The sequence below is a fragment of the Centruroides sculpturatus genome, unplaced genomic scaffold (assembly GCF_000671375.1).
Source record: "Centruroides sculpturatus isolate CEXI.00-Female unplaced genomic scaffold, Cexi_2.0 scaffold1398, whole genome shotgun sequence".
Taxonomy (NCBI): Eukaryota; Metazoa; Arthropoda; class Arachnida; order Scorpiones; family Buthidae; genus Centruroides; species Centruroides sculpturatus.
The window spans coordinates 112956-124873 of NW_019385517.1; the positions used below are offsets into that span (position 1 = coordinate 112956).

Consider the following 11918-nt stretch of genomic DNA (forward strand, 5'->3'; position numbering starts at 1 on the left):
ACACTTGAAAATTTGATCGTTGTTTTGACTTTAGGAAGCTCCCGAACAAAACAGAACAAGCATAAAAAGTTCACTTTAATTCACTACAAAACTTTCACCGTCATTTGAAATGGTGCCAAACTATTTTTATCTGACAATTACTTAAATTCAATAAATTAGTAGATAAATGTTGGAGGTCAAAGTAATCTGGAACATATGGCATTCGACAAGAATTATCAATATATTTGGTAATTTATATTAATGATATAACCTTATCTAACATATTGTAAACAGAGGAAAGAAAAACTAATGGGATGAGGACTGTCTGTTAATTATGCACACAGTGTTTGATCCTCGTCTGTTGTGTATAACAATAATTTTGGAAAATTCTTCCCATTTAACTAAGTATACAGTAATTCACGGACCACCCTTGACATTTTAGGAAGTTCTGCTAATATTTTCTAAGAGTTTGTGCATGCAATTAGTAAACAGGCTTATAAGAACAGATTTTTATGCCATTAATATCACTAAAAAAAGTCCATATAGATGATGTCTCGACCCCTCTTCTTACATAAGATATACTTTTCGTGTCATCCACCCCTAAAACTACACAGTATTAATAGATGATCCCTTAACAAATCAAGCAGAAAGTTACTTGAAAGTAATGTCTGCGTTGATGAAAATTAAATTTATCTGTAGTTTCTTTTACTTTGATTTAGATTGCTTTCTTGGAACAAAAATATTTAGAAAAGTCTGGCATTTATAAGCTTTATAACTGGCATTAAATGAAACAAAAAGATGGAGAAAAATTCACAATGTAACAGCCCAAAAGTATTAATTTTCTAAACATTTTCGTTACAAAAAGTATCAGAGTTAAATTTTACACTTCAGGAGCTTCCTAAAGTCAAAACAACATATCAGAATATAATAAATTCTTATCTAATAGTTTAATTTTCTCAAAGTGTATAAATACAGGATCTTCCAAAACAAAATGCTACCATTTTAAAATTACTTTAATTACGTTAATTATTGTTGAGGTGAAGGTGTCTCGGTCTTTTCCTGCAGCACATCGCGGCATACATTTGGTGCCTATTTATAACAATCATCAATGTGCCTTTTCTTGTTCCATTGTAGACTCTGCTAGGAAGCACCATAAACAAAAATGTTGACTCCATAACAGAAAAAGCATGTTGTGTTCTGTAGTATACTAGGTTGGAATCGTTCCTCATTGCACAACACAATTTTCACGAATCTTTTAGTTTTGCAGACAATTTCAAAGTAATTATCAGGTAAGGCAAACGTTGTTGCACATTAATGTACAAGGTGCGTTCCATAAGTAATGTGACCAAATTCATAAAAAGTCATTTATTGAACACATTCTTACAATTAGTCAAAAATCTTCGAAATAGCACACTCCTGCATCGATACACTTGTGAAGGAAGTGTTTCCAGGCCTGGAAGGCATTCTGGAAGAACTTCTCCAGAATGTCCTTTAAACCTGATGTAACATAAGCCTTGATGTTTTCAATCGTGTCCCAATGTTTCCCTTTCATGGCCCCTTTTAAGCGAAGAAACAAAAAAATGTCAGCGAGAGCCAGGTCAGGACTAAGGTGGCTATGGAACCAATGGAAAAGTGTGGGTCCTGGCCAGGAAATCATTGACAATGAACATGCTGTGGTTGGCACGTTGTCATGATGAAGTTTCCGTGTGTCCTTGATGTCACTTCGGCAGTGCACAACCCTCCTTTTCAGTCTTTTGAGCACTTCCAAGTAGAAAGCTGCATTTACAGTGTTCCTGGCAGGTACAATTTCGTGATGGATAATGCCTCTGACATAAAAGAAGACAATGAGCATGGTTTTGATCCCAGACTTGTTCATGCGTGCCTTCTTGGGGTGGGGCGACTTGTGCCATTGGAAAACTTGTGATTTGGACAAGCAATCACTCCCAAAGGCCTGCTGAATTAATGTAAAGGTTTCAGTAGCAGACTTCCCAAGTTTAATGCAAAATTTGATAGCATAACATTGCTCCACAAAATGATTCATTGTGCCGTGTTACATTAACTCAAAACAGGGTTCACGGGAACGAACATCCTCACCCATCGGCAGCTTAGAAGCAAATGAGACCAAGCGAGTTTTGAAGCTAACACCCCATGCCACCTAGCGCAGCAGGTTAGAACTAGATACGGCGTATCATCGCGTCATGAAAAAATTGGTTGCATTACTTATGGAACACACCTTGTATTTCAACTTTGCTAACAGCAGAACAAAACCTCCACTGAGGAGTCACCATTTTATTTACGGCACTTTCTAAAGGCAGCAGACAAACATTTAAATGAAGATGGTAGACAAAGCTGATGATTATTCTATCAATTGTTGTACGTCGAACACTTCTTGGTAATAATTGGTATAATTACAATAATTTAAAATGGTAGCATTCTTTTTGTAAGATCCTGTATATGTATATGTACGCACTGCTTAATGACAGATCATACACAAGAGTTATTAACAGAGCTGAAAAATTTGTACCCTACCATACCTTTCTTGTATTAAGTATTCACTTATCTTAACATATGTAATCATTGCATTACAATTGTTACATTTAGCCTATAGACTATACTACATAAGTTTTGTCTGAGTACACTATGATGTTTGCTTAATAAAATTACTTAACGATGTATTTCTTGGAATGCCCCACATTATTAAATGCCCCACACCCGTAATTTACATTTATGAGTTTCTATATGGGATTAGATGTTCAAAATATCGTAAAATGTGTGTAAAGAATGTAAAAAGTACATTTTTTTTGTAACAAATTCGGTTTTACGTACATGTCCGAATGAGTACCCTTCAGTGCTTTGGCTGCTATGCCCATGATTTTTAGCACTTCTGTGTTCGTGTTGGCATTTTCAAGAGCCTCACGCTGGAATTCGATGGTAGTCAGAGTGCCGTCAATCTGTCCCAGCTGTTTCTCATAACGTTTCTTCCTCTTCAGAGCCTGTATGGCAACTGAAATACAAAAAAATACTTTATCGTCATCTTCCTTAAGAACCAAAGTAACTGAAAATAATATTCATTTTTTAATAAAACAGGTTTTTTCTTAATTTAAATTTAAGGGTGTTCAACTTTAAGATACAACTATCCAAATCTTACTATTTGACATTAATTTTTACTTACTTTAAACAGTTATTTTAGGAACGAACAAGGAATATCCCATTTTACAAACAAGTAAGATCATCGGTATATCAAAGCCATGGGTAAAAAACTGAATTAAAAGTAAATTGCTTAAAAAAATTGGTTCCCGACTTTAAATTTTCTTAAAACAAATGAATTTAGAAAGGTCTCTCTGTAACAACAAATGATAAAGTATTGTGAGGAAGCAACCACATCAACACTTGCTACTACAAAACGTTAACATTTTAGCACACCACCATAAAGAAATAGAAATTATTGCATTTTCAGATGCAATAACTCCTAGAAAATTACAGTATTTTGATCGTTCATAAATATTGTAATTGATTTATGGTGTTAGTTTCTGCCATGCCATACTTTCACGACAACAGTTCACTGCAAAAGTAATCAAAAGTAGCTTCACTTGTACATTTTCTTTTCGGTTCCCTTAAAAACAATTGGACTTGATTGCATTGTCATTGTCTCAACCCACCGACAATACATCATTCCGTATATATTGCTCGTGTGTGAACAACCATCCACTATGATAGAGTCATTATACAGTAGTGACACATCCCCTGGACACCTTCCCTTTTAAATGGCAGGAGGCAAGTTTTGTCAAAAATCCTAAAACTTTTGATAAGTAAATTGGGTACACTCCATGAAATGATCATCAAGTTCTCACTTTCAGTTACACATCTATCAAAGGTGTAGTGATTTACATAGCCATGTCTGATGACACTGTTTGAGCAGAGTGGAAGCTCACGTCAGTGAGAACGATGCTTGATTTGAACGTTCAGACTAAATGGTGCTTAAAATTGGCACAAAATAGATTATGCCAGAATAATTTATGCAAATAAAACTACCATGTAGCATCAATTACACACGATTGGTGCCAACATTTTTGTCTACATCAATGGTTTTCAATGAGATATTTTCTTAGTTTTACAGTATTTTTCTCCACACGCCATACTTATCAGAAACATTCCACATAAAAATTCCAACTTCCGGTTCAAATGGCCCACTTCCAGTCGGGTATCGTTAGGTGAAAACAAACATCACCATTTGATAAAGCATACTTGATTTACTTATCAAAACTTTTTGGATTTTTGACATAACTTTCTATCCTTCGTTTTAAAAGGGATGTACGGAAGTGCCACATCACCCGTATAGTAAAAATAATCAAAAACAGTTATAATTTGCTAAGAGATCTATATTTGGTTGGATTTTAAGTTCATTTAAATCTATGCTAGTGGAAAAGTAACGTTCCCAACTTAATTTTATAATTAGTCTTCTTAAGTTTCATTTTATTTTATTGTATTTAAAAATTAAAGAACAATTGACAAAAATCACCTTGACATTTGTTAAATCCGCATATAAAAAAAGCCCATATTCTAACATTAAAAATATATAAATTATTCCTTTTTTTTTTAATAGATTTAATATTCTAGCATGTCTATTGCCAAAGACACAAAGGATAATGTCTTGAACGCGTCGCATCGCTTTGTTATCCCCATGTAACAAATGAGTCACCGTCTCAAAAATAAGCAAATTGAATATTAATTGCTTAGAGTTATTGAAGCTACGCAATAAGGATGTTGTAATACAATTTAAATTACAATTGTAAAACTGCAACTTCAAATTCTACCACCACCAGAGAACTTTTTAAGTTTTGCATATCGGGGCAGAGAACGGCTTCAAAATAAAGGTCGCTCTACCAAGTAACATTGTCGTTCCTGTGGGATTAGAAGGATGATTGCAAAGACCTTTGTTTCTTCTACGTATTTATTTTAAATGAATTAATCATCACCCTGATTTATTTTTAATAGAGAACAGACATTAAATAAGCACAAATCAAAACACAACTTGTGGTAATCTCGAGCCTCCCAAATCGTCGAGGGCATCTACTTGTCATAAAAACATACAAACGTAAAAAGCTTTTTATCTGTTCCAAAATATAAACATCCACTGTCCATCCGACGTGTTCCAAGTCGAAATTCCAGAATAATTCTCCAATAAATACTAATCTGCTTTTGTATAAAAATAAATTTTTCCAAAAGAAATATTTACTAATGTTTTGCAAGGGGAGGATCACAAATGTATTTCGTGGATTTGACACTTATTCTGAGGCACTGAAAAGTATCCTCCATAAAGCTGTAGATTCAACTTGCGTTTTATTCGAGGAAATCGCAATTTCAGGTTGTGTCGATGGATTGCCTTCGGATCCAGGAAAAATCACATGTTTTTTTCTCATATATCAATAGCATTTTTTTATTTATTTCAACTGAAATTCGACATACATCAAATATTCAAGAGTCGGCAAGTGGTAGGAATTGCCACAGAAGTAGAGCGCACACTCAGATTCTACGCTTGGAGGTTTGAAGGCAGACAAACTGTCAAATTACTGGGCTAAAATACAGCTAAGTTCATAATTAGATACGTAATAATACCAAATACATCTATTCAAATTACTTTGTATATAATTTTTACAGTCGGATAAATTTGCAGATTTTCTGGCTTTAATTGTAATTTGGTTTCTGGAGTTATTTATAATCTACTTATTTATAAACTTTATTTTCTTTTTTAAATTTCTCGCCATGAATTAATGACGTTCGGGCTATTTATTATTTTCGGCCAAATAATGTACTTATATTTACTTACAATTTGTAACCATTATCAAAAGACTAAAAACTAATAAAAGACCAACGATAAGATAACAAAGTTCGAAAAACATGACAATGTAATTCTTCAGATAAAAGTTATTACAAATTTAATTAAGTATTCAATTAATGCATCTTAAGAAGTTCGATATAAACTATAACTTTACGTGTCCAAAACAGAAGTCGAAATATAAATGGGATAAAATTTTCAAACAACTTCAGTCGAGGGTCGTGCAATACGAAAACAAATTGTGACAGATCAGTGGATGACTATTTGGGTCACAAAAGGTCAAGAAGAATTTTCAGGCAGAAAATTGCCTTCATTTCTAGTAACAATTCTTTTGTTCTTGAAACTTCTTTCAGAATCCGTATTGTAAACCTTTGATAGCACGTACCTCGACCCTACTCGATTACTAATGCCAAAACAAACTGCCGGATTATTAACCAGGCAGTAAATAAGCTAATTTAACAATTAGATTTATACAAATAATCAGGCAGTTTTAATATCAAACATTTTAATGCCAGAGATTTCCAGAAACTTATCAATAAATTTCATAAACATACAAAACCATAAACTTTAATACTTAATGGCGACCGTGAAAAAAACAGCTCTAGTCATTATAGCTATTCCAATGATCCAGAAAATAATTAGCTAAATTAATTTGTTTATTCTGGTCGACGTAATCGCACGTTGCTAGTTTTGATCCGACGAGGAACAATAAATATCTATCGTAATCTCTTGTGTTATTGGCGTTCACGTTCGTTTTACACAGATTCTGATGGGAATTACGGGACCAAAATACGTTTAAATCCGAATAAAGCCAACTCCTTAACAGATTCAAGCATTACATTTTTGTCCGATATCTCCGAGTCATCTAATTTGAGTAAGGTAACAAGACAATGCGCTTTCGCAAACTGCTTTAATTGTAATTCATCAATAGTTACGCATAGAAGTGTAATTGAACTATGTTAGATTACTACTTTTATCATCAAGATTCATTCTGTCACCATGGATTTCCCCACTTGATTTAAATGAATCATTCACTGTGATGTCAGACAAGTTAAATGACAATTTCTTCAGCAAACATGTGTGTTTAGTGTAAGCAATTCTTTGGAGAATATTTGAAAAAGCTTTCAAATTCTTATTAATTAAAGAGCTGCCATTGGAAATGATGTCAGACGAGTTTCAAAATCTTAGTACACTAGGCGATATAAAAATTTTCTTACTGAAAGTACTGTAATTTAAAAGAAGCAAGAGAAAGCAAATAAAAATGAAAGCATGCACATAAAACTTCTTTTAACAAAGCAACATATACTAAATTATTTTGTTTTAAAAAAGAAAAAGACAATTACAGGAAGCAGCTACAGAATCCAACTGAAAAACAGGGACACAGATTTATCTAAACTTTACCTTGAACTTTACACATGAACAATAGAAGACGATACATCTAAGCAAATGCTGGTAAACAAACAAAACCAATTCGGAAATAAACTGGAAATTGTTTAGCGTAGTTTGACAAGGCATACTTTAACTTGTTCACCTATAGTTGGCCTAATTATTAAAAAAAACCCAATTTCACAAGTAATATACAGTCGACCCCTCTATAACACTGTTGATAATTCCGTTTTAGATGAATTCCATGTTGTATGAGTCACTTATATTTTACAAATACGTGAGCCGTTCACAGCCCGGCATATGTATACGTAAAATCTAAGTGAATTGTAAAACATGGAATTCATATAAAATGGAATTATCAACAGTGTTATAGGTGGGGGGGGGGGATCGACTGTACCATAAAAGTCTTCTATATTTCTACACTATACAATGGAAACTAACTGTAGGTAGTTTTCTTAAATACTTTAATTAAAATTAATTTGGTAAAGTGGAATTTGAACAACTCCTGCAAACCAAACAAATACATTTCCAAGTTTACCTTCCGAAACTAAGCAGACCTTCGTATCTAGAAAAATTATTAATTTTACGTATATATAGATATATCAATGGTTTTCCAGCACATTAATGCAGGCTGAATTATAAGAGAAGGCAAAAAATGCAACAACAAGATTTATTTCTGTATTGACAAATGTAGTATTGCACGTAGTACGCATTCAGACCGTCCACATTGCAATTGTCGTCAATCTTCCTGCACGATTTTTTAAGTCATTTTGTTTACTATAGCTTCGAAAAAATACACAAGTGTTGGCATTATCAAACACCGGACATTTAATTACAATAAAATCTGTCCAAAACCAAAAGTATTCATTACCATGCAATTCTGGTTTATGCAGGTTTTACCATACATGCTTAAGTTTCTAGCAATGCATAATGCTTTAGAGATGTGGCAGACATGATTAGTAGTCTAGAGAGCTGTCGAATTATTGTGCATTATTGGTTTATGTCCGACTTAAATCTCTTACATAAATCAGCATTGGCAACATAATATCTATATCCGAATCTCAACAATAACATGTCAATAAAAAAATAGGTCACATTTTGCATTGAACGCTATAGAAAAATATCTTCAAATTGCCACTAAAATCCTATATTTAGGAAAGTTGTCAATGTTGAGGACATGTAATAATGCAATGGTGTAAGAAAAACAAAGATTACTACTTTAAATGAAGACTGAATACCTCAATCATAATACATCCGAGTACACAAATCTATTATTAGAGAGGCTGCGGCCGACGTTTTCAGCCCAAAACGTGAACGTCAGACGTCAAGCGCCGCCATCTGGCAATTCTGGAAGGTTGACAATGGCGTTCGCTACGTCTAGTATGGTGAGTAGAAGTTCGGCTTAAACTTCATTTTTTTTGTGTTTTTGGTTAAAATTATGACGTATTTTATTAAAATAATGATTATTTAAGCATTTATAAATAATATTGTAAACAAACAGGTGATTTTAATCCAGAAATTATTTAATTATTCAATTTTTTTGCAAGTGATGTGAAGTGCCTATAGAATTTAAGCTAGTATAAACAAAAATATATGTATCATAATTCTGTAGGCGTAGGTTTGTTCTTTCACGACATCTTCTACCATCAACAGTGTAATACATCTGTAAATTTTCTAAAAATAATTTCCCAGCTGCTTTCAAATTTACGTAAGCCACTACTTCCCTCAACAAAAGTATGAGGTAGTTCTATTGTATGGTAGGAAACACGATGCTAATTAAAAACAATTATTTAGTGTTAGTAAACAACGTATGAATACTTTAAAACAGTTTAATTCGTTTATTTACCTTCACTAGTAACATTCATCGTTTTTAAACGTTTCTGCCATTTTTCAACAATATCCGATGAGTCAGTGCACGTGAACACGTAGCGCAACGTGCTTTACTTGGAGTTCAAATGTCAAACGTGTACTTCTGCCTGCCATACAAGTTTAACGTTTGAACTACGGCCACAACCTCTCTAATATTGTAATTTTCTTCTTTATATAAGTTTTTAATAACTTGTAATCAGAATGGCAAGTTCTACAGTCTTCATACAATGCATTAATTTAAATATTCTCCGACAAGACACTCTACAGCTTTAAAGATTTAATTTCGCTCTCTTAAAATTAAAATCAAAAATTAAATATCAAACATTTTGAAAGCAAAACTTTAATTATATTACACTTCTATTTAAATTATTTAACCTGTCAATAATCTCTGTTACAAGCTCTACAATCCGCAAGACTTCTTAGCTAAAATGAAGTCTATGAACATTTCATGCTTAGGAGGGTACTTAATATTAAATTTGAAAACACCACAACCATTTACAGATGGAGTATTCTGTAATTGTACAATTAAACATGCAAAATCAAGCAAACTAATACTTCTAACCATTAAATAACAGCAATACGATGATGCAATCAGCTTTCAGATGGCTACACAGGCAATACCAATTTACAATGAAGTAGAGGCCATCTTAGAACCTCTTAAATTAATATATTAAATTCTTTATCAATTTTAACACTACAGTTTTCTCACTTATTGACCAAATCTTACACATTTTATGACGCTTTCGTACTTATTTGGCTCTCCTTTTTTCTCAATTGGAAAGATATGGCATGACTCCATCTCATAATTTAATCCACAATGGTAGTTGTCTAGAGATTAATTAGAACTAAAAAAATTTATTTAATGAAATAGGTTTTATTAAATTTGAAACCTCCAGCAACATTTTTACTACATATACATCAATACTAGGCCTATAAGACGGCAAGTACCCTGCAACAGAACCACTAATGCATATAACAGTATATAAGAAATTTACTTCTGAAGACCTAATGTGACAAATTTTAACTATTACTGAAATAAAATTAAACAGCAAAGTTTTACTTGGGGTGATGGCCAATTTTTAAATCCTCGGCCTCCAAAAGACCTGAAAATTATTGCAAAGTGGGCCAAAGCACGATTCGACTCTTGATGCCTACAAAACCTTACAATGTATCACAATATAATGCTTACAAAAATTACCAAACTGATGTTTGTAGGCATTATACTAAAGTACATTTTAAGTATTACACATCCATAAATCAATACATCACAGGCATTACAATATCATTATGCCACCTATAACTGTAACAAAGATTATTATAATATACACGCTATCTTTAAAAGCAATAACACAAGTGCATACCTATCAATAAGCATTATTATACAAATGTAGTAATACCAACAAAGATTGGCACGACAACCTTTATAGGTACCACTTCCCAACACTGATATTATAATACTATAATGCCTACAATGCCCAAACTTCAGTAGGCATTATAATATCTATAAAGAAAAGACACAATCTGGTCAAATTTAAAATCGACACCCATTTCTAGAAGTTTGAAACATTCACGAGACACCAACATGTCACACTATAGCTTCCCTTATCTCTTAAGACCAGTCAATGTGGCTGCTTCAATGTGTAGGCAGAAACTGGTTTTTGTCACATGATCGTTTGCTTTCGACTGCACGAGCATTGCTAGTCACCAAAAACAAAAACATCCAAGTCGAATACGATCTTCCTCCAGAAGTCCGTCCACGAGTTCACCCTCCGATTGCAAACAAATCTGTTTCGAGAACTAGTTTGTGCCAGGCTTTACGCGCATTCTCGGTACCCCCTTACCTACCTATCAATGTATTATTCCTTATTTACTTCTCAAATAATTACTCTCCCCCTTACCTAGAATATGCCCCACCTACCCCTATTTGCACCACTGTATAAGAACAGCACCAGTTACTTGACTCGTGCCTACATTAATGCCTATTATACAATATGTCAGATAAACAACTGTCGTCCCCCTTTAAAGGCCCCACCAGATACGCTTATCTTCACAATGCCTATAAAGGGGAGGGAGGCATTACAACACGTGACCTTTACAACACTTAAAAAACATTAAATGCCAACTCAAAGGTCAGCGTGACGTTTGTTTTATTTAACACAAGTCACGCAGGGTGGTGTGAACCAGTCATTCCCGTGCGTAATCAAATATAAAGGCGATATAAAGATAAATAAATTTTCGAGTCACCTCTTCTGTTGGTCCTTCCGTTCTTCTTGGCAAGGGCAAGTTCCTGTTCCACTTTCTTCTCCAGGTATTCCTGCTTCTTCATCAACATCTCTTCTATGTCCCTCAGTCTTTGTATGGCCTCGGCGGGTGACGGGGTCTTCTCCTGAGACTTACCGCCGCCGAATAGTTTACCCAAGAAGCTCATCTTTCGATTAAGAATAACAAATACAAATCGTCCCTTCGAATTTCTTCTTCGCTCCTCGCTTAGCCCTCGACGCAATTCTTAGGTATTATCGGGCGGAAATGACGTCAGCTCTGCGTCACGTTTCGGATAAATTTTTAACAATTGTTTTCTTTATTTTTTGAAAATATATTTAATCAATTTTTATGTATTATTTCGTTAATAAATTTTTTATTATTTTTACGCTTATTAAACGAAACATAGCTGCGGATTTTAATTGTTTATCATTATTATTATTACTCTAGTGGACGGTAATATGGAAATCGCCACCGTCGTTTGGACGTGGTGACTCTTTAATGGCTAATTCTATTCGGAATTTTTTATTTATTTAGCCATTAGATTGAGATTTATGTAATAACACTTATTTGATTATACAAGATATAA

General features: G+C 33.6%; 1 protein-coding gene across 1 annotated transcript in view; it reads right to left on the reverse strand.

Annotated features, from left to right (window-relative positions):
* The window catches only part of LOC111639720 (charged multivesicular body protein 4b-like), a 28550-nt gene extending 16941 nt beyond the window's left edge, over positions 1-11609 (reverse strand). Inside the window, exons 1-2 of the mRNA XM_023385658.1 lie at positions 11315-11609; positions 2806-2983 (exon numbers count right to left, since the gene is read on the reverse strand). Coding sequence (XP_023241426.1) covers positions 2806-2983; positions 11315-11498 — 362 coding nt within the window. The 5' untranslated portion in view covers positions 11499-11609. The remainder of the gene's footprint in view (positions 1-2805; positions 2984-11314) is intronic.
* Between the last annotated feature and the right edge of the window lie 309 nt (positions 11610-11918).